The sequence below is a fragment of the Cetorhinus maximus genome, unplaced genomic scaffold (genome assembly GCF_964194155.1).
Source record: "Cetorhinus maximus unplaced genomic scaffold, sCetMax3.hap1.1 HAP1_SCAFFOLD_419, whole genome shotgun sequence".
NCBI classification, from domain to species: domain Eukaryota; kingdom Metazoa; phylum Chordata; class Chondrichthyes; order Lamniformes; family Cetorhinidae; genus Cetorhinus; species Cetorhinus maximus.
In genome coordinates, this window is record NW_027596365.1 from 143,493 (window position 1) to 167,403 (window position 23,911).

The following is a 23,911-nucleotide window of genomic DNA, read 5'->3' on the forward strand; positions in this document are numbered from 1 at the left end:
GCACCGGTGCTGCCTGTACCGAACTCTCAGCACAACCTGTCTCTCCCTTACATACACATACACACACACACACGCACCATCAGAAACCTGCTCTCCTCAACATCATCCCTCTCCCTGACAGCTTGATGTTCTCTCACAATAAGCCAGACACCAAATCGGATTACAACTCAACATGCCAGAAATTAATTCCCCCAACTATATTCATTCTGACAGTTGGAGTTTGTTTCTGCTGATGTTAATAATTGAACCGAAGTTTAGTATTCTGGTTATATAGCAAATAAATCAGCATTGTTTTAAACACATTGTCGAAGATTTCTTTCTTTCCCACCTGAGTGTTTAACATCACTTGGCTGGAGCTCAGAAAGGACAATCTTGGGGAGGATCATACGGCAGGAACAGAACTTCAGCCTGGACACAGTCCAGGAGCATGATGACCATCCACATCTTGTCCCTGTTGGATAAAATCAAACACAGCGTTTATTCTCCATCTGGTTATCTGACATTTTCATTATATACAGTTCACACGGATCTTCATGATAACACAAATATTGCATTTCCATCCTTCATTTCCATTTCGCTAATATAAGATTTGTTTCCCACAAGTCTATCTAGAACATCATATGGACCTTCCCAATTAGCAACCCGACCCGACCCCTTTTCACAAGGTTTTTAACCTGACTTCATCTCCCATTGAACAGTTAATGTAACGGGTAGGGTTGTACTCTCAGGAGGTGTTGAGATGGGCAGCACCATCTTCTCCACTGCCTGTAGTCCCACTGAGGGAGGATGCTGAGGTTTGTTGGAGGTTCTGGAGAAACAGATCTTGAGTCTGTCGAGTAGCAATGGGGAGTGGGATCCCAGGGCGATGCACAATCTGCATTTTCTGCCCTGTCATGAGCTGAATTGGGCTGCAATTGGAGCAGTGCACAGGATGGGAGTGAATGGTCATTAACACACCAGGCAAGGCAGTTGACCTTGACCAGATCATCAGCTCCCTTCATGACAGCTTTTCTCAGTACTGTTTTTATAGAGAAGTAAAGCCCTCGACTATCCCTCTAAGTGCTCGGTGGTAGCTGATGTGGAAATGTTGTTCCACAACCCCAAGATGACGGAACTGCTGCATTAATTCAGCTGTGAAATGAGAAACAACATCACTCTCTATCCTTTTCAGAAAGTCCCATCTGATAAAGATCTGTTCCCACAAGATTTTAGCTGTAGTGGCTGCATCATTTTTTACAGGCAGGGAAAGATTCAATCCACCAGGTAAGCATAACTATAACTACCAGGATATACCGGTCCCTTCCTGTTACTGTGGGTAGTGGGCCTGTATAATCAATCTGCAATGTTTCCCACGGAACGTCATTCAGATGAGACATGTCCGTTCACGAGTCCGGGTTAATTTGGTCACAGGTTCAGGTAGTGATGGACATCCTGGTGCATCCTGTGTTGTCAATAGTAATTATGCAACATATCGAGGACTGGAAAAAGAGAAACATGTCCCAAATTTGATCCATGAACAAAAATAATTCTTTTCTGAGGCATCAAAGTGTGACCCAAGTCAAATTAGAGCCACCCTTGTTGGATGAATGAGTCCTTGCTGAGAAAGGATGAGGGAAAGTCTTTGCTATGGTGTACGGCCTCTTTGGCCACAGTCACATCAGGGTCATGGTCCTGACAAGTTTTTAAATCACGTTTAACTGGAGTCTGTCGTACCAGTGCCAGTGTTCTGGGTGGATCCCATGGAATTCCCTCTGGAGTAACTTTCCTGGTGAGTCAGTCTGCCTGGTTATTACCATCACCCTCTTCACTAACTCTTGCTGCTGATGTACATTCACATTACAAATAGAAAATTGTTCCCGTCACTTACCAGCAATATACCAAATCATTCGGCATTTGGAGTGGTGGGTGAGTGGTTTCCTTTCTGTTGTGGAGAAGTTGTGTTTTTTTTTTGCCAGAGAGGAAGGTTTTCCCTGAGGGAGTTACAACCAATGGATAGTTTCTGAATAGTTGGAGTTTCCATCAGTGGCAGTTTGAAGGGCTGTGATCACAATAAGCTCAGATTTCTGGGTTAAATATTATGTTGCGTATTTAATAAGGATATTACAGCTGTCATGAGGGACATAAGATGCAGCACCAGTCGGATACAGTCCTTGTTCATAAAGTTGAGATCCATCCACATGAACACCAGTGAAATTGGACCGTGGTGTGGCCCTAATATGTCCAATGGACACGGCCTCTTTCATTGGACAATTATGTGGGGTTCTTTCAAACTGCAACATCCCAGCTAATTGGCATTTGTGAGGTTACAGCATATTAATATCCTTGATTCGTAACTCTATAATTCATCTACTCTATCACATCAGGGATATTCCCTTCACTTGGCCCTTTATTAATAATGTCACTGTGGTATGTGGGGTGTGCAGAATTATCGAATTAAACTCGACCAAGTACTCTGTACTTAACTAACCAGTGAACCCTTAAATAAAAGCAATATACTGCGGATGCTGGAGATCTGAAAAAAAATCGGAAGGTGTTGGAAAAATTCAGCAGGTCTAACAGCATCTGTGGAAAGAGAAGCAGATTTAATGTTTCGACTGCAATGTGACTCTTCTTCAGAACTGAAGAGATGGAGAAATAGGCTGGGTTTTCTGGCATTGAAAAGTGGGGAGGGTCAGGTACAACAAAAGAGAAGGTCAGGAGGACGGGAGAGATTAAACAAGGATGTGATTGAACAAAAGGCAAAGGGAGTGGTCATGTTTGTAGTATAAAATAAAAAGCACGGTAAGTTTTAAAGTCAGAATACAGCAAAAATGGCTGTCCATTTCAGTTTCGAAGGAGGGGAGTAGACGGCAGAGCGGTAATTGCTAAACTAGTAATCCAGAGACCCAGGGCAATGCGCTGGATAATACCACCACAGTGTGAATAAAAATCTGGAATTAAAAGTCGAATGATGACTACCCATCTGGTTCACAAATGTCATTTAGTGAAATGGTAACTACATGTGACAGCAATGTGGTTAACTCTAAATGCCCTCTGAGCTAGGGCAACTGGGGAAAGGGCACCTACATCCCATGATTGAATAAAATAAAGAATCATATTGGAATCAAAACACTAACACTGTTCCTCTCTCCAGAGGAGTTGCCAGACCTGCTGAGTTTTTGTGGCACTTGCGGTTTTATTTCAGCTCAGAACACTGGTCAATCAATATTCCCAGAGTCTGGGAGATCCTTTCCCATTCACCTCCTGCATTACTACAGCAGATATGCATCATTTTGACTGTACCAGCCGGGCTGTGGAATTACTTGGATAGATCGTCCAAAAAGTCAGCACAGGCATGATGGGCTGAATAGTTTCCACCTGTGCTGTATCATTATATCAAAGAGTGAATATTCAGTAACATAAGATAGAGAGAGAAAGAGAGGAACCAGTGACTGTGGGATTGAACCCAGCCAGGGTCAGCACCTGCATGGGAGGAGAGAGAGGGGAACCATTGGAAAAAGCTTTAAAAACTCAGTGTATTCCGAATGGAGCAAAGATTTAAATCACGTTGGGAGATGGAACCTAGCAGCACACAAATTCACAAACATTTACGTGTCTTTATTTAAAATTAATTTATCCCAATTGGTTAACAGAAAGATTTTCTATTTTGTATTTCGAGTGTCAATGGCGCTGCTGTTACCCAACATTCCGTGCGGATGTGAATGTGCTCTAGTCACTGTACAGGAGCCCATTGCGCAGGCGCCGTGCTGATCAGTTGGGAGCATGCGCAATGTCACTTTGATCGGAGCCCAGAGAGTGCGGGAGAGGCTTTTGGAAATGGGTGAGGGAGGAATTTAGCCGGGAGGTGAGGGGAGGGAAAGGAGGCTTCATAAACACCCGATGTAGGCCGCAAGCCCAGAATCAGACTGTGCAGGAATGGGAATGGCGTTTGCAGCTCTGGGGAACAGTCCCTGGTTAAAAACAAAAAAACGGCGGATGCTGGAAATGCAAAACCGAAACAGAAACAGAAACACCTGCAAAAACTCAGCAGGTCCGGCAGCATCGGCGGAGAAGAGGATGTTCTGTTGAAGGGTCATGAGGACTCGAAACGTCAACTTTGTTCTTCTCCGCCGATGCTGCCAGACCTGCTGAGTTTTTCCAGGTGTTTCTATTTCTGTTAACAGACCCTGGTTAACGGCCGCCATCTTCCGAAGGGGCAATTTGCTGCAGGGCGCATGCGCGGTCTTCCCAAGCGCCGGAATAAGATCAGGAGACCATTCAGCCCATCGAGCCTGTTCTGCCATTCAATAAGGTCATAGCTGGTCTGCTTGTGGCCTTAACTCTACTCTCCTGTCTGCGCCCCCTCCCTCCCCCCCTCCCCCCACCCCCACCACCCCCAACATAACGCTTGTGTCCCTTGTAGATCAAAAATCTGCTTAACTCAACCTTGAATATATTCAATGACCCAGACTCCACTGCTCTCTGGATAAATGAATTCCACAGACTCATGACCCTCTGAGATAAGAAATTTCCCCTCCTCTGTGTAAAATGAGGGACCCCCTTATTTGTAAACTGTGCCTTCTACCCTTGTTCTAGATTCCCCCATGAGAGGAAACACCCTCTCAGAATCTGTCAAGAGCCCTCAGAATCTAACATGTTTCAATAAGATCACATCTCATTCTTATAAATTCCAATGAGTATAGTCCCAACTTGCTCAACCTTTCCTCATAAGACAACCCCCCTCACTCCAGGAATTGGCCTAGTAAACCTTCTCTGACCTGCTTCCAATGGAAATTGTCACTGCTTAAGTAATCCTAGGTCAGGAGGAGGGAATGTTGTGAATTTCTATCCTGGACAAACAGTGATGAATTTTGGAAACTCCTTTTACAGAGGGTTAGAAGGGGAGGATCAACACACAGGAAACTCGAACCAAGATAAACGTTTGTCTCTTCTGAATTTCAAACCTGGACTTTTGTAATATCCTTTTACAGGTGCTTTCACTGCTTGTAATATCTTTCCAGCTGCAGGCTCTGGCAGAAGATTTTAAATTTGAAAACAGTGAAATTGTTTCAGAGGTGAGTATTATTGAACATTCATCTACAATTTAGAGCTTTTAGTGCTGTGCTCTGGTTTCCATAGCTTTGGGGCTGGTGTGGCTTCTTTACTGTGGATCTGAATCTATGTCCATCCATTGCTCTGTTTCACCTCTGCCTCCCTGATCACCTCTCTTCCATTGTTTAACTTCCTCTCCCTCGAACAATGGGTGTATTTTAAACATGTTTGGTATTTCCCTGTTATTTCTGCCAGCTGTGTCTAAATGAGGTGTCCCCTGCTGCCCGTCTCCCGTCTTTCCACTGCTGATTTACCAGCTTTACCTTCCCGTGGTCAGGAATTGTTTTTCCTGCACTAGAGATCATTCTCTTCTGCTTCTGAGCTTATATTGACCATAAAATTCTGCTGAATTTTTATTCCCTGTAATTGATTCTGCACATCCTGAAATGTTAACTCTCTTTTTCTACAGTTACTGTCTGACCTGGAGCATTTCCAGCATTTGCTCTTTTTCTTTCAGATTTACAGCAAACACAGTATTTTGTATTTGTTTTATTGCAGCTGTTGCTCACAGAACTGAGTCTAGAAACAGAGATGGACCATTTAACAACTGATTTGTAATGGGCTGCGTGTTGGTTGCAGAAGTTGGTCCCTGGCCTCCGGTGTAGGTCCTTTTTCATTGAATCTGAGGATCATTGAGTGATTGCAATTCAGAAGGTGCCATTTCGCCGTCATGCTCGTGCTGGCTCTCCAGAACAGCAAATCAGCTTGTCCCACTCCCCTGCCCTTTCCTCATAGCCCAGCAATTTATCCAATTCCCTTTTGGAAGCCTTTGTTGCATCAGTTTGAGCTGGAGTGGAGATGGAGGAGAAGCTGCTGGGATTAACCCTGAGGACTTTGGAACCCAGTCGGGCCCAGCAATTTCCAATGTGAAATTGTCAAGGGAGGTAGATTCTAGGGGAGATCAGGTTGCTAAACGGACACTGTCCAGACAATGTAAAAGAATATTGTTTAAAGAACAATTATTTTTGTAGGTGTTTTTAATCTATTTTACATATCCATATTTACATACAAGTTTTTAAAATTTATTCTTGGGATTTGGGTGTCATTAACAAGACCTGCAGCATATATTGCCAATCCCCAGTGGAGAAGATGATGTTTGACCTTCTTGAACAGCTACAGTCCATGTGGTGAAGGTGCTCCCACAATGCTGTTAGTTAAGGAATTACACGATTTTCACCCAGTGATGATGTCGGAACAGTGATATATGTCCAAGTCAATGACACTTAATTTGTTTTTATATAACACCTTAATGTAATAAAACGTTCCAAAGCATTTCTGAGGAATGTTACAAAACAACATTTGACAACAAGCCACATAAGGAAATATTAGTGCAGGTGACCAAAAACTTGGGCAAAGGCGTAGCTTTTAAGGAGTATCTTGAAGAGGAAAGTGAGGTAGAGAGGCAGAGAGCTTCAGGGATGAAATTCCACATTCCAATTTAACATCCTGCAGCAAGAGCTGGTCGAAGGAGTTGACAATTTTCGAGTGCAGGCAAGTCAATGAAGCCGGTAGATGGGGAGGATTGGAGGCGGTGGAGTGGGCAGTGAGATGTTATAAAGGTCCACTGGAGGCTTCGACACCCGAGTAAATTGCAGTGGCCCCGCGGTCGCAGCGAACGGTCCTGGGAGCAGCTGCGGGCCGCGGTTCTCAGTAAAATGGCGGAGTCAACGGCCGCCATCTTGAGCGGGGTCAATGTGCAGCAGTACGCATGCGCAGACATCCCTGTCCCTGTCAGCAGGAGGAGAGAATATTGTGCATTTCTATAAAAACAAAAAACTGCAGATGCTGAAAATCCAATACAAAAACAGAAACACCTGGAAAAACTCAGCTGGTCCGGCAGCATCAATGGAGAGAAAGGCGGAGTTTACGTTTCGAGTCCGTATGACTTCTTCAGAACTCGAGAGTCATATGGACTCGAAACGTTAACTCTGTCTTTCTCTCCACAGATGCTGTCAGACCTGCTGAGTTTTTTTCCAGCAATTTTTGTTTTTGTTTCAGATTTCCAGCATCCGCAGTATTTTGCTTTTATCTAGGTCTTTAAAATCCTCATTAGGATGGGCAGGTCGATGCGGACAGAATGTTTCCACTTGTTGGTCTGTCCAATGCTGGAGGTCTTGTGTACACAATAGTTACAAATAAATCCAACAGGAAAACTGGAGATATTTCTTTCCTCAGGCAGTAATTAAAATGTGGAACTCGCTACTACAGTAAGTGGCTGAGAAAAATACCTGAGACTCTTTCAAAAAGAAATTAAATGAGAACATGAGAGAAAAGGGATTAGAAAGATTAGCTGAAAGGCTGAGATTAGGTTGGCAGAATGGGAGGAGATTTGTGTGGAGTAGAAACTCCAGTACAGACTAGATAAACCGAATGGCCTGTTTGTGTAATGTACACAGTGTAATTCTTTGTAAACTTATTTTACAGGGTAATAGAAGAGGAGGATCTGCAGACAGGAATATCAAATCAAACCTCACGTCTGACAGAGTCAGCTGGGTCATTGGGATCTGAAGATTTGTACATCTGAAGGGATTTAATCGACCGCCTCAGCTGGAAACTGGTGAGAGGCTGTTCACCTGCTCCTCCTGTGTGAAGGGATTGATACAGCTGGTAAACATGCTGACACGACAGCGAGCTCAAAATAGTGAGAGGCTGTTCACCTGCTCTGCGTGTGGGAAGAAATTCATGTGCTCATCCAACCTGCTGGCACACCAACTCGATCACTTTGATGAGAAGCCTCTTCAATGCTCTCACTCTGGGAAAAGTTTTGAAACCTCTGAGGAACTGGTCCAGCAGCAGCGAGTTCACACTGATGAGAGACCGTTCAGCTGCTCCCACTGCGGGAAGAGGTTCAGGCTGTCCTCCTGCCTCGCGGAGCACCAGCTCCTTCACACACACGAGAGGCCGTTCAGCTGCTCTCTCTGTGGGGAGTCGTTCAGTGAGTCAGGGCATCTCACTGAGCACCAGCGAGTTCACACCAAGGACAGGCCATTCTGCTGCTCCCAGTGTGGGAAGGCATTCACTCAGTTTTCAAGCTACACTAAGCACCAACTGGTTCACTCCGATGAGAGACCTTTTAAATGCTCCGAATGTGAGAAAACCTTTAAAAGAAGCATTGATCTGCTGAGGCACCAGTGCATTCACACTGGGGAGAGGCCGTTCCCCTGCTCTGTGTGTGGAAAAAGATTCATTCATTCTTTCCACCTTCTGACACATAAGCGTGGTCACACTGGGGAGAGACCATTCATCTGCTCCGTGTGTGGGAAGGGTTTCATTCGGTCATCCAGCCTTCTTATGCACCAACGGATTCACACCGGGGAGAGACCATTCACCTGCTCCATATGTGGCAAGGGATTCACTCGTTCAAACCAAGTTCTGATACACAAGCGAGTTCATACTGGAGAGAGACCTTTCACCTGCTCCGTGTGTGGGAAGAGATTCACTCAGTCAGCCAACTTGCGGACACATCAGTGGGTTCACACTGGGGAGAGGCCATTCATCTGCTCCGTATGTGGCAAGAGTTTCTCTCGTTTGTCCTACCTTGAGGTACATGAGCGATTTCACACCGGTGTGAGGCCGTTCACCTGCTCCACGTGTGGGAAGAGATTCGCTCATTCTTCCCATCTGGTGAGACACCAGCGCAGTCACACTGGAGAGAGGCCGTTCACCTGCACAGTGTGTGGGAAGGGATTCACTTGTTCATCTTATCTGGTGAGACATCAGCGCATTCACACTAGGGAGAAGCTGTTCACCTGCTCCTTGTGTGGGAAGGGATTCACTGGTTCAACCCACCTGCTGAGACACCACCGCATTCATATGGGGTTGAGGCCGTTCTCCTGTTCTGTGTGTGAGAAGGGATTCACTAATTCATCCAACCTGCTGAGACACCAACGAATTCACACTGGGGAGAGGCCGTTCACCTGCTCCATGTGTGAGAAGAGATTTACTCGGTCATCCGACCTGCTGAGACATAAGCGAGTTCATATGTTACCAGAAAAGTTGGATTCAGTTGTTGATGCTGAGAATCACATCCAGAACTGAACCTTTTCTCCTTTCTAACTCTAGATTATTTCAGTTTTCATACCTTCAGTTACTCTCATGGACAAGTCCCAGCTCCCCGTACCTCCCAGAGTGTCTCAACTTTTTACGATTTACATCAATGACTGAGATGAGGGGAGTGAAGACATGGTGGCTAAATTTGCAGAGGACACAAAGATAGATAGGAAAGTATGTTGTGAAGAGGGCATGAGGAGGTTGCAGATGGATATAGGTAGGTTGAGTGAGTGGACAAAGACCTGGCAAATGGAGTTTAATGTGGGAAAATGTGAAGTTCACTTTGGCAGGGAGAATGAAAAAGCAGAGTATTACTTAAATGGAGAACGGCTGCATAATTCTGAGGTGCAGAGGGATTTAGGTATTCTAGTACATGAGTCACAAAAAGTTATTAAGCAGGAACAGCAAGTAATTAAGAAGGCTAATGGAATGCAATCCTTTATTATGAGAGGGATTGAACATAAATGTAAGGATTTCACGCTTGAGTTATACAGGACATTGGTGAGATCGCACCTCGAATACTGTATACAGTTTTAGTCTCCTTATTTAAGGAAGGATAGAAATACATTGGAGGCGGTTCAAAGGAGGTTTACTAGATTGATACCTGGAATGAGTGGGTTGTCTTATGAGGAAAGGTTGGACAGACTGGTCTTGTTTCCACTGGAGTTTAGAAGAGTGACGGGTGATTTGATTGAAGTTTACAAGATCCTGAACGGCCTTGACAAGGTGGATGTCGAAAGGATGTTTCCTCTTGTGGGTGAGTCTAGGGGGCACTGTTTTAAAATCAGGGTCGCCCTTTTAGGACAGAAATGAAAATTTTATCTCTCTCAGAGCATTGTGCAACTTTGGAACTCTGCCTCAGAAGGCGGTGGAGGCGGGGTCACTGAATATTTTTAAGGCACAGGTAAATAGATTCTTGTTAGGTGAGGGAATCAAAGGTTATCAGGATTGAAACATAAGATCAGCCATGATCTTATTGAATGGTGGAGCAGGCTCAAGGGGCCGAATGGTCTACTCCAGTTCCTATTTCTTAAGTTATTATGTCTCTCCTAGCCTTGGCATCCAGGGAAGGATAACACACCCAGGATCATTATTGGTAAAATTTTGCTGAACATTTCTGAAAAAAGAGACATGCTGTTGAAGTTTTTCATCCTGCACTCATCAGGACAGATTTGTAAGAATACCAATTGTAAATGGAACAATGATTTATACTACATGAGAGGAGGGGCTGATTGGTTGGCAAGAGGACTCTGATTGGTAGAGGTGTTACCATGGAAAATGCACCAGGCAGTAGTTAACTGCCAAGCTTTTGTTTAAATTCAAACCAGGTAGGTCGACTCTGATTGGTCATGGGAAATGAACCAGGGAATGACTGTCCCTAAGCTTTTGTTTTTTTGAGAAAGCGCAGTGTGTGGACATGCTCTTTCTGTTTGCAAAGGACGGGACCCTGTGTGTGAATACATGAGTTTCTAGCATGTGTAAGTGAGCTATACCGTGAGCATGACTGATAATTTTAAATTGTTTGTCAGTGTCATTCTTAGCACAATCAGATTTGTTTAGTAAGCGCTGTCCAATTGCAGAGTCGCTTATCATGTTGGACACTTAGTTCTGAGATTTGCAAGCATGGGCTGGTTTATTATGGTCAGCACTTTGCCTGTTGTGAACAGCCGAAGGGACGCGCTGTTTGACAAGAATGATACCAGAAATGTTTGTGTTGACATATGAGGAAAGGATTGACAGGCTGGGTCTCTTCTCTCTTGGATAAAGGAGACTGAGAGGTGACCTAATCGAGGCCTTTAAATTGATGAAAGGTTTTGATAGAGAGGATACAGAGAGAATGCTTCCTCTTGTGGGGAAGAGAGACCATCAATATAAGATAGTCACCAAGAATCCAATAGGGAATTCAGAAGAAACTTCCTAACCCAGAGAGTGGTGAGAATGTGGAACTCACTATCACAGGGAGTGGGTGAAGTGTATAGTATGGATGTATTTAAGGGGAAACGAGATAAGCACAAGAGGGAGAAGGGAGTAGAGGGTTACAGTGATAGATTTAGATGAGGAAAGATGGGAGGAGGCTCGAGTGGATCATAAACACCAGCATGGACTGGTTAGGCTGAATGGCCTATTTCTGTGCCTTATATCCTCTGTAATCCTATGTAATCGAGCTCTGAATCCACTGTATTATTTCTGTTTGTGTCTGGAAGCAGCATGGCATTAACCTGAAGACTAAACTCAGACTCTCCCAGGCCATTGTCCTTACCACCCTGCTGTATGGAGCAGAATCCTGGGTCTGCTATCAGAGCCACGTCAAAGCTCTGGAACGCTTCCACCAAAGGCACCTGAGGTCCATCACGAGGATTCGATGGCAGGACAAAATCACAAAACAACGAGGTCTCCATCGTGCTGGACTCAACAGCACAGAGACCACCCTCCAGAAAATTCCACTTGGATGGCCAGGCCATATCCCCCACATGGACGATGACAGAATCCCCAAGCAGATCGTCAATGGGGAACTGTCTCAGGGTAAACAACATCAAGGTGGTCAGTACAAAGAGTACAAGGACACCCTCAAAAAAGAGCCTTACAAACTTGTGCATTGCAGACCACCTCTCTGGGGAAAACATTGCAGCCGACCGGCCCATGTGGAGGCAAACACTGAAATTTGGTTCAGCATGTTTCAAGGACCATCTACTCCAGACTCACAACATCCGATGTGCCCAGAGGAAGACCAGTGGTGGAGCAGCTGCAGAAGTTCCCCCGGTACCAACAACGACAACATGAACTGCCAGTCCATGGCAATCCCACATCAGACTCTTCAGTCATGAGAGGAGCCACAGAAAACGATGCAATCATTGACAGCTTGGACATACTCGAACAACGAGGCATCTACCCCAACATTACCCGTGTTCCCCGGATCAGGGAACGATACTCTGTCTGTATGATTGCAGTGTTGTTAATAAAGTCAGGAAAAGACAATCTATTGTTGTGAGTTTGATTATCACAAGAAATCACAAGATTCAACAGTTAGAGTCAACAAGATGAACAAGGAAACACATCACGGCCCAATATTCCAGCTCGATATTCCCAGGAGAACGTCTTATCTAACACCTCAAGTGGACAGAACAGAGAAAGATCCCATCTGTAAGAAACCCTTGAATCATTTGTAAATATCTTTCAAATGTTGACAGGTTCCAACTGTCAGTTTCTATTACATTGAAGTCAACGGAAGGTGAGAGCGTAGTTATTCTAGAACCATAAAGAACACTAGTTCGACCACAGCTAGAGTACTGAGTACAGGTCACCACATTACAGGAAGGATGTGATTGCACTGGAGAGGGTACAGAAGAGATTTATCTGGATGTTGCCCAGATTGGGGAACTTTAACTGTGAGGAAAGATCTGATAGACTGGGATTGTTTTCTGTGGAACAGAGGTGGCTGAGGGGAGATTTAATTGAGATATATAAAATTATGAGGGGCCCAGATAGAGCGGACAGGACCTATTTCATTAACAGAGAGATCAATAACCAAGGGGCAAATATTTAAACTAATTGATGGAGGATTAGAGAGGAGTTGAGTAATGTTTTCACCCAGAGGGTGGTTGGGGATCTGGAACTCACTGTCTGAAAGGGTGGTAGAGGCAGAAACTCTCATCACATTTAAGAAACACTCCAATATACAGCTGGAGGTGCTGTAACCTCCAGGGCTACAAGAGCTGGAAAGTGGGATTAGACTGGATAACTAATTTTCGGCCAGCACATGCATGATGGGCTCAATGGCCTCCTCTGTGCTGTAAATTTCTGTGATGACAAGTGGTCCTCGTGTTTTTATCCGAGACAGGCCTCAGCCCAGTCATTTGCTCCAAGTGTTGATGTGATGGTTGAAGCTAAGAGGTGTCAGATGTTGGGAGCAGCAGGAGCAGTAAATAAATGGAAATGTCAGAAAATACTGATGTAGTTTATCTGTATATAGTTCCATTTTAATAACTTCTGCTGAATGTGACCCTCACCCAGTGCCAGGATATCAGATCAGAGCCACCATGGAAAATGAGTTTGACACTCCTGAGACTCTGTAACTTCCTCCAGCTCCACAACCCTCTGTGTAAATACAAGGTGTTGTTGTTGGATTACACCCAGAGATAGACAATGTCAACCTGATTCTCCTCATCCACAAACACAACAACTTCTCCACAAAACACAAACAGGTTTGTAAATTGCGACCTCATTTTCCAGAAGCCGTGTTGAGGATCTCTAATGGCTCCTTCTCTTCCCCAGTGATCAGAAACAGCATCTCTTAGGATCCCTTCAAGCATCTTCCCTGTGATCGACATCACACTGATGGGCCTGGCTCTGCTTTGTCTCCAATTCAGAAAGTGGGAACTAAGTGAGCTGCCTTCCAATCTCAGGGAACAATCCCCAACTCTGTTGAGCTGTTGAAGATTCGGCCAAGGGGCTCAAAGAGCAGCCATCCCATCTCTTTAAGCTGCCTTGGGTGGGTATCATCTGGACCTGGAGCACCATCTAGTTTGAGATTTCCTATTTTATCCAGGATGACAATCACTTTCTACTTTAATATTGATGATGTTACTGTCAACAGCACATCCCACAGCTGGAATCTGAACATCATCCACAGGAGTGCAGACTGATGTGAAATAGTCATTTAACAGCTCTGTTATATCCTGGCAATCTGTTTCAATCTGTCCTGAGCTGACTTTCAAAACCATCTTTAACTATCTTCTCACTCCTGATGGAGCTGGAAAAGTTGTCACTATTATTCCTATATTGGTTCACCACCTTCCTTTCCAAAGATTGCTTCACTTCTCCAACAGCTGCTTGTGTCTCCCTCAATTGTGGGTGATATTTGTCCCTATTCTCCTGGACACTGAATCCATCTTGTTCTAAACTGGGTTCAATGTCAGACAGTTCAGGGAGTCGGGAATCATTCACCCCTAGACCTACACTGACAGGTAAAACCCCAGACAGCTCCTCAGTAAGGATTCCTTGGTTTTTCACCATGTATTAGTCAGGATACTGAAACCCACCTTTCTGACAGTCCAATCCTGGAGGCCCCACTCCCCGAGCCTACAACCTTCAGCAGGGTCAGTGGTGGAGTTCCACAGCGGGAGTGATCCCAGAGTAACTGTTGGGATTGCACCACCATGGATATCCTGAGTTGTCTATTTATAGTTATCCTGGTGTCTAACACACGCACATCAATAAAACAGGGAATTCCTGGAAACACGGTGCAGATCCTTCTTTATCTGGAGATCAAATGTCTGTGGTATAATTGTCCCAGCAGTTAACAGGCTCCTGTGAACTCCACTATCTGCTCTTTCAATGCAGATTTTAACAAATGTCTTTCAAATAAATTAACATTGTCCTGAAATGGTAGCTGTCGTATAATTACCACAGTCATTTTCAGGCTGGAAACTTAAACCTGCCATTTCTCTTTCAAGACAAGAACACATCACAGTTTTACACCAATCTCTGATTTGACAGCACATTTCCAGCATTCACTGTTGAAAAACAGAAATTGCTGCAAAATCTCAGCAGGTCTGGCAGCATCTGCAGAGAGAAAAACAGAGTTAACGTTTTAAGCCCAATATGGCTCTTCTTCGGTTCCAAAACATTAACTCTGTTTCTGTCTCCACAGATGCTGCCAGACCTGCTGAGATTTTCCAGCATTTTCTGTTTTTATTTTAGACATCCACAGTATTTTGCTTTATTTCACTGTTGTTCTTCCTGATTCTAAACACAATTGTAAAGGAGCCTTTTATCCCATCTGAACCATGGAAAAAAGCAGCTGACACACATTTCTTCCACACTTCAGGATTAACCCACACAAAATCTCTTCAGTGTCAGTGAAGAGATGAGAAAGACAAAAGTGCCATTTGTCCCTATCAGTGTGACCCTGAAGGACTGTGTCCAGGCTGAAGTTCTGTTCCTGCCGTATGACCCTCCCCCAGATTGTCCTTTCTGAGCTCCAGCCAGGTGATGTTAAACACTCAGGTGGGAAAGACAAAAATCTACAACAATATGTTCAAAACAAAGCTGATTTATTTGACATTTATCCAAATGTTAAACTCCAGCCCAGTTAGAGGGATAATGAACATCATCAGAAGCAAACTCCAGCTCTCAGGATGAACATGGTCCAGTCCTGGATGTGATTAACAGCTGCAAGAACAGCAGAATCCAACCCCTGCAGTCACTTGTAAACTGACTGGTGTCAGTAGGTGAGATGACCGAGTGAATCTCTTCCCACGCATGGAGCAGGTGAACCGCCTGTCACCAGTGTGAATGTGTTTGTGTGTCAGCAGGTCCATTTTGCTATTAAATCTCTGTTCACACAATTTAGAAAAGGTTTCTTATCAGTGTGAACAAGTTTATGTGTTTTAAGGTGGGATGACTGAGTGAATCTCTTCCCACACATGGAATAGGTGAACGGTGTCGCCCCAGTGCGAGTGCGCTGCTGGACACTTGAGTTCACATGATCAACAGTACCCGGTCCCAGTGAGAGCACCTGAATGATCTTGTCAGTGTGAACACGTTGTTGGTACGTGAGCTCCACAGGATTTCCATAGCACTTCCTACAATCCAGAGATTGAAAAGATCGTCCCAGTGTGAACTCACTGGTTTGTCAACAGGTTGAATGAATGAGGGAATCCTTCCCCACATGGAGCAGGTGAATGACCTCTTCCTGGTGTGAACTCGCTGGTGTTGCTGCAGGATGGACAATCGCCTGAACCTCTTCCCGTAGTGAGAGCAGATGAATGGAGCCGAACCAGAGTGAATGTTCTGGAGCATCATCAGTGAATGTAGGTTTTTAAACCTTGATCTAAGCATTTAAAGCCTCTCTCTGGGGTATGAACTTGCTGGTGTGTATGGAGGCTGGATGGAGAAAGAGGCGGACAAGGAGGAAATCCCAGTGGGGTAGTGGAAGAGAGGGAAGCAGCAGAGGCAGCTGATCGGATTGTCTCAATCTTAGTGACAAAGAAGCTCCATGAGATGCTCACACTTGTTGTTGGGGGTGAGGATGGAGGAGACAGGGGAGAGGGAGAGCACTTCAAAAGGAACTAACTTGTGTTAGAGATATTAAAAAGGCTTGACATACTGTAGGTTTAACACAAAGCTGATTTATTTGACTTTTATCCACAATATTAACCACAATAACTGGACTGGAGTTTATTAACATCAGCAGAAAAATACCCCATTGAACATGGTTCAGTCCTGGATGTGATTAACAGCAAAATCCATCACTGTAGTTATTCATGAACTCGCTGGTGTCTCACCAGGTGAGATGAGCGAGCAAATCTCTTATTACACACAAAGCAGGTGAAATGGCTTCTCCTCAGTGTGAACTCTCTGGTGTATCAGCAGGTGGGATGAGATAGTGAATCCCTGCCCGCACTCAGCAGGTGAATGGCCTCGACCCAGTGTGAACTCGCTGGTGTGTCAGCAGGTTGGTTAAGGTAGTGAATCCCTTCCCACACACAGAACAGGTGAATGGCCTCTCCCCAGTGTGAGTGCGCTGATGTATCAGCAGTTTGGATGACTGAATGAATCCTTTCCCACACTCAGTGCAGGTGAATGGCCTCTCTCCAGTGTGAATGCGCTGATGTATCAGCAGGTTGGATGAGGTAGTGAAACCCTTCCCACACTCGGGGCAGGTGAATGGTCTCTCTCCAGTGTGAACTCGCTCGTGTATCAGGAGGTTGGTTAACCGAGTGAATACCTTCCCACATTCAGTGCAAGTAAATGGCCTCTCCCCAGTGTGAATCCGCTGGTGTACAGTGAGCTGAGATGATTGTCTGAACCCCGTCTCGCAATGAGAGCACCTGAACGGTCTCTCGTCAGTGTGAACACGTTGATGGAGCATCAGTTCACTGGAACTTTTAAAGCATTTCCCACACTCTGGACAATTAAAAGGTTTCTCCCCAGTGTGAATTCGCTGGTGTCTCAGGAGGTGGGATGACCAACGGAATCCTTTGGCACACACGGAGCAGGTGAATGGCTTCTCCCCAGTGTGACTGTGTTGATGAGTTTCCAGCTCAGACGGGAATCTGAATCCCTCCTCACACTCCCCACGTTTCCACGGTTTCTCCCCAGTGTGGCTGCACTTGTGTTTCAACAGGTCAAATGATCGACTGAAGCCTCGTCCACAGACAGAACACGTGTACGGTTTCTCTCCACTGTGAACGGTGCTTTTTCCTTCCATGATCAAAATCCGATGGTATTCAGGTTATGATAAATTAGGCAACTTCATCAGATCCTGGTGTGATGATTGAGTTTCCCGACAGTGAATCCTCCCCTTCTAATACCCTGTGAAATTGATTTAAAACAGAAAAAAGGGAGTGAGAGAGAACCCACAAAAACACAAAGGCAGGTTGTGAAATTGAGCTGAATGAATCTGTTAATTTGTGAGGCCAGGACTAGGAAAAAGTGAATGTGAAAGCTGCTGGACTGTCATAAAAACCCAACTGGTTCACTCATGTCCTTCAGGGAAGGGAACCTTTCTGGGCCTACACAACAATCTGTTCTCTATGGGAGGGGACAGAGAGAGGTGGGGATGTGGGAGAAGTGGGGGGGATGAGGCAAGGAAGAGGGATTTTATATATCTTCAACTCAACCAGAACTTTGACATAATCTCCCAAATCCTGACACTCTACCACCGAGAAGGATCAGGATAGCAGGTCTCTGGGAACAGTATCACCTCCAAGTCACACACTGTCCTGACTTGTCTGACATCCAGAACTGGATGAGCACAAATTTCCTTCATTTAAATATTGAGAAGACTGAAGCCATTGTCTTCAGTCCCACAACAAACTCCACTCCCTGGCCACCGACTCCATCCCTCTCCCTGGCAACTGGGTGAGGTTGGAGCAGACTCTTCACAACGTCAGAATAATATTTGACTCCAAGAAGAGTTTATGGCCAGATATCCCCATCATCACCAAGATCGCCTACTTCCACCTCAGTAACATCACCCGACTCTGCTCATCTGCTGCTGAAACCCTCATTATTCCTTTGTTACCTCTAGACTTAACAATCCTAACACACTCCCAGCCGGCCTCCCATATTAAACCACCTCCCTCCATCCGGAGGTCATCCAAAACTCTGCTGCCCGTGTGCTTACTCACACCAAGTCTTGTTCACCCATCACCCCTGTGCTCGCTGACATACAAAGGTTTCTGTTCAAGAAGCATCTAAATTTTAAACTTCCCATCCTTATTTTCAATTATATCCATGGCCCCGCCCTACCTCTGTAATCTCCTCCAGCCTCACAACCCTCTGAGATCTTTGTGCTCATCTAATTCCTCAGCATTCCTGATTTTAACTGTTCCACTATTAATTGGCTGCACCTTCAGTTTCCCAAGGCCATAAACTGTGGAATATCATCCCTGAAGCTCTCTACCTCACTTTCCTCCTCAAGATATTCCTTAAAACCTACGCCTTTGCCCAACCTTTTGGTCACCTGCCCTAATATCTCCTTATGTGGCTCATTGTCAAATGTTGTTTTGTAACATTCCTCAGAAATGCTTTGGAACGTTTTATTACATTAAGGCGTTATATAAAAACAAATTAAGTGTCATTGACTTGGACATATATCACTGTTCTGACATCATCACTGGGTGAAAATCCTGTAATTCCTTATCTAACAGCATTGTGGGAGCACCTTCACCACATGGACTGCAGCTGTTCAAGAAGGTCAAACATCATCTTCTCCACAGGTAACTGGGGATTGGCAATATATGCTACAGGTCTTGTTAATGACACCCAAATCCCAAGAATAAATTTTAAAAACTTGTATGTAAATATGGATATGTAAAATACATTAAAAACACCTACAAAAATAATTGTTCTTGAAACAATATTCTTTTACATTGTCTGGACAGTGTCCGTTTAGCAACCTGATCCCCCCTAGAATCTACCTCCCTTGACAATTTCACATTGGAAATTTCTGGGCCTGACTGGGTTCCATAGTCCTCAGGGTTAAACCCAGCAGCTTCTCCTCCATCTCCACTCCAGCTCAAACTGATGCAACAAAGGCTTCCAAAAGGGAATTGGATAAATTGCTGGGCTATGAGGAAAGGACAGGGGAGTGGGACCAGCTGATTTGCTGTTCTGGAGAGCCAGCACGAGCATGACGGTGAAATGTCACCTTCTGAATTGCAATCACTCAATGATCCTCAGATTCAATGAAAAAGGACCAACACTGGAGGCCAGGGACCAACTTCTGCAACCAACACGCAGCCCATTACAAATCAGTTATTAAATGGTCCATCTCTGTTTCTAGACTCAGTTCTGTGAGCAACAGCTGCAATAAAACAAATGCAAAATACTGCGTTTGCTGTAAATCTGAAAGAAAAAGAGCAAATGCTGGAAATGCTCCAGGTCAGACAGTAACTGTAGAAAAAGAATGAGAGTTAACATTTCAGGATGTGCAGAATCAATTACAGGGAATAAAAATTCAGCAGAATTTTATGGTCAATCTAAGCTCAGAAGCAGAAGAGAATGATCTCTAGTGCAGGAAAAACAATTCCTGATCACGGGAAGATAAAGCTGGTAAATCAGCGGTGTATAGACGGGAGACAGGCAGCAGGGGACACCTCATTTAGACACAGCTGGCAGAAATAACAGGGAAATACCAAACATGGTTAAAATACACCCATTGTTCGACAATCCGGTTAGACAATGGAAGAGAGGTGATCAGGGAGGCAGAGGTGAAACAGAGCAATGGATGGACATAGATTCAGATCCACAGTAAAGAAGCCACACCAGCCCCAAAGCTATGGAAACCAGAGCACAGCACTAAAAGCTCTAAATTGTAGATGAATGTTCAATAATACTCACCTCTGAAACAATTTCACTGTTTTCAAATTTAAAATCTCCTGCTAGAGCCTGCAGCTGGAAAGATATTACAAGTAGTGAAAGCACCTGTAAAAGGATATTACAAAAGTCATATGTGTCAGTCCAGGTTTGAAATTCAGAAGAGACAAACATTTATCTTGGTTTGAGTTTCCTGTGTGTTGATCCTCCCCTTCTAACCCTCTGTAAAAGGAGTTTCCAAAATCCATCACTGTTTGTCCAGGATAGAAATTCACAACATTCCCTCCTCCTGACCTAGGATTACTTGAGCAGTGAGAACTTCCATTGGAAGCAGGTCAGAGAAGGTTTACTAGGCCAATTCCTGGAATGAGGGGGGTTGTCTTATGAGGAAAGGTTGAGCAGGTTGGGACTATACTCATTGGAATTTATAAGAATGAGATGTGATCTTATTGAAACATGTTAGATTCTGAGGGCTCTTGACGGATGCTGAGAGGGTGTTTCCTCTCATGGGGGAATCTAGAACGGGGGGGGGCACAGTTTACAAATAAGGGGGTCTCTCATTTTACACAGAGGAGGGGAAATTTCTTATCTCAGAGGGTCATGAGTCTGTGGAACTCATTTCTCCAGAGAGCAGTGGAGTCTGGGTCATTGAATATATTCAAGGTTGAGTTTAGCAGATTTTTGATCTACAAGGGACACAAGCGTTATGTTGGGGATGGTGGGGGGGGGGGGGGGGGCGCAGACAGGAGAGTAGAGTTAAGGCCACAAGCAGACCAGCTATGACCTTATTGAATGGCAGAACAGGCTCGATGGGCTGAATGGTCTCCTGATGTTCCTATTCTGGTGCTTGGGAAGGCCGCGCATGCGCCCTGCAGCAAATTGCCCCTCGGAAGATGGCGGCCGTTAACCAGGGTCTGTTAACAAAAACAGAAACAGAAACACCTGGAAAAACTCAGCAGGTCCGGCAGCATCGGCGGAGAAGAACAAAGTTGACGTTTCGAGTCCTCATGACCCTTCAACAGAACATCCTCTTCTCCGCCGATGCTGCTGGACCTGCTGAGTTTTTGCAGGTGTTTCTGTTTCTGTTTCGGTTTTGCATTTCCAGCATCCGCAGTTTTTTTGTTTTTAACCAGGGTCTGTTCCCCGGAGCTGCAAACGCCATTCCCATTCCTGCACAGTCTGATTCTGGGCTTGCGGCCTACATCGGGTGTTTATGAAGCCTCCTTTCCCTCCCCACCCTCACCTCCCGGCTCCATTCCTCCCTCCGCCCCGCCCGCTCTCACCCATTTCCAAAAGCCTGTCCCGCACTCTCAGGGCTCCGATCAAAGTGACGCTGCGCATGCTCCAAACAGATCAGCACGGCGCCTGCGCACTGGGCTCCTGTACAGTGACTAGAGCACATTCACGTCCGCACGGAATGTTGGGTAACAGCAGCGCCATTGACACCCGAATAACAAAATAGAAAATCGTTCTGTTAACCAATTGGGATAAACTAATTTAAAAAAAAGACACGTAAATGTTTGTGAATTTGTGTGCTGCTAGGTTCCATCTCCCAACGTGATTTAAATCTTTGCTCCATTCGGAATACACTGAGTTTTTAAAGCTTTTTCCAATGGTTCCCCTCTCTCTCCTCCTATGCAGGTGCTGATCCTGGCTGGGTTCAATCCCACAGTCACTGGTTCCTCTCTTTCTCTCTCTATCTTATGTTACTGAATATTCACTCTTTGATATAATGATACAGCACAGATGGAAACTATTCAGCCCATCATGCCTGTGCTGACTTTTTGGACGATCTATCCAAGTCATTCCACAGCCCGGCTGGTACTGTCAAAACGATGCATATCTGCTGTAGTAATGCAGCAGGTGAATGGGAAATGATCTCCCAGACTCTGGGAAGATTGATTGACCAGTGTTTTGAGCTGAAATAAAACCGCAAGTACCACAAAAACTCAGCAGGTCTGGCAACTCCTCTGGAGAGAGGAACAGTGTTAGTGTTTTGATTCCAATATGATTCTTTATTTTATTCAATCATGGGATGTAGGTGTCCTATCCCCAGTTGCCCTAGCTCAGAGGGCATTTAGAGTTAACCACATTGCTGTCACATGTAGTTACCATTTCACTAAAGGACATTTGTGAACCAGATGGGTAGTCATCATTCGACTTTTAATTCCAGATTTTTATTCGCAATGTGGTGGTATTATCCAGCGCATTGCCCTGGGTCTCTGGATTACTAGTTTAGCAACAATACCACTCTGCCGTCTACTCCCCTTCTTCGAAACTGAAATGGACAGCCATTTTTCCTGTACTCTGACATTAAAACTTACCGTGCTTTGTTTTTTTTATACTACAAACATGACCACTCCCTTTGCCTTTTGTTCAATCACATCTTTGTTTAATCTCTCCCGTCCTCCTGACCTTCTCTTTGTTGTACCTGACCTTCCCCACTTTTCAATGCCAGAAAACCCATCCTATTTCTCCATCTCTTCAGTTCTGAAGAAGAGTCACATTGCAGTCGAAACATTAAATCTGCTTCTCTCTCCACAGATGCTGTTAGACCTGCTGAGTTTTTCCAACACCTTCCGATTTTTATTTCAGATCTCCAGCATCCGCAGTATATCGCTTTTATTTAAGGGTTCACTGGTTAGTTAAGTACAGAGTACTTGGTCGAGTTTAATTCGATAATTCTGCACACCCCACATACCACAGTGACATTATTCATAAAGGGCCAAGTGAAGGGAACATCCCTGATGTGATAGAGTAGATGAATTATGGAGTTACGAATCAAGGATATTAATATGTTGTAACCTCACAAATGCCAATTAGCTGGGATGTTGCAGTTTGAAAGAACCCCACATACTTGTCCAGTGAAAGAGGCCGTGTCCATTGGACATATTAGGGCCACACCACTGTCCAATTTCACTGGTGTTCATGTAGATGGATCTCAACTTTATGAACAAGGACTGTATCAGACTGGTGCTGCATCTTATGTCCCTCATGACAGCTGTAATATCCTTATTAAATACTCAACATAATATTTAACCCAGAAATCTGAGCTTATTGTGATCACAGCCCTTCAAACTGTCACTGATGGAAACTCCAACTATTCAAAAACTATCCATTGGTTGTAACTCCCTCAGGGAAAACCTACCTCTCTGGCAAAAAAAAACACAACTTCTCCACAACAGAAAGGAAACCACTCACCCTCCACTCCAAATGCCGAATGATTTGGTATATTGCTGGTAAGTGACGGGAACAATTTTCTATTTGTAATGTGAATGTACATCAGCAGCAAGAGTTAGTGAAGAGGGTGATGTAATAACCAGGCAGACTGACTCACCAGGAAAGTTACTCCAGAGGGAATTCCATGGGATCCACCCAGAACACTGGTACTGGTACGACAGACTCCAGTTAAACGTGATTTAAAAACTTGTCAGGACCATGACCCTGATGTGACTGTGGCCAAAGAGGCCGTACACCATAGCAAAGACTTTCCCTCATCCTTTCTCAGCAAGAACTCACTCATCCAACAAGTGTGACTCTAATTTGACTTGGGTCACACTTTGATGCCTCAGAAAAGAATTATTTTTGTTCATGGATCAAATTTGGGACATGTTCCTCTTTTTCCAGTCCTCGATATGTTGCATAATTACTATTGACAACACAGGATGCACCAGGATGTCCATCACTACCTGAATCTGTGACCAAATTAACCCGGACTTGTGAACGGACATGTCACATCTGAATGACGTTCCATGGGAAACATTGCAGATTGATTATACAGGCTCACTACCCACAGTAACAGGAAGGGACCGGTATATCCTGGTAGTTATAGTTATGCTTACCTGGTGGATTGAATCTTTCCCTGCCTGTAAAAAATGATGCAGCCACTACAGCTAAAATCTTGTGGGAACAGATCTTTATCAGATGGGACTTTCTGAAAAGGATA

At 44.6% G+C, this 23,911-nt stretch overlaps 1 protein-coding gene across 1 annotated transcript; it reads left to right on the forward strand.

Moving 5' to 3' along the window:
* The first annotated feature begins 7,654 nt into the window (after nucleotides 1-7,654).
* LOC144673654 (uncharacterized) lies at nucleotides 7,655-9,223 on the forward strand. The gene has a single exon (XM_078535382.1). The coding sequence runs from the start codon at nucleotides 7,705-7,707 to the stop codon at nucleotides 9,127-9,129; it is 1,425 nt and encodes a 474-aa protein (XP_078391508.1). The 5' UTR covers nucleotides 7,655-7,704; the 3' UTR covers nucleotides 9,130-9,223.
* The last annotated feature ends 14,688 nt before the right edge of the window (nucleotides 9,224-23,911 follow it).

Excerpts from the sequence above, each read along its gene's own strand:
- LOC144673654 (XM_078535382.1), top strand. The coding sequence starts at position 7,705 with ATGCTGACACGACAGCGAGCTCAAAATAGTGAGAGGCTGTTCACCTGC.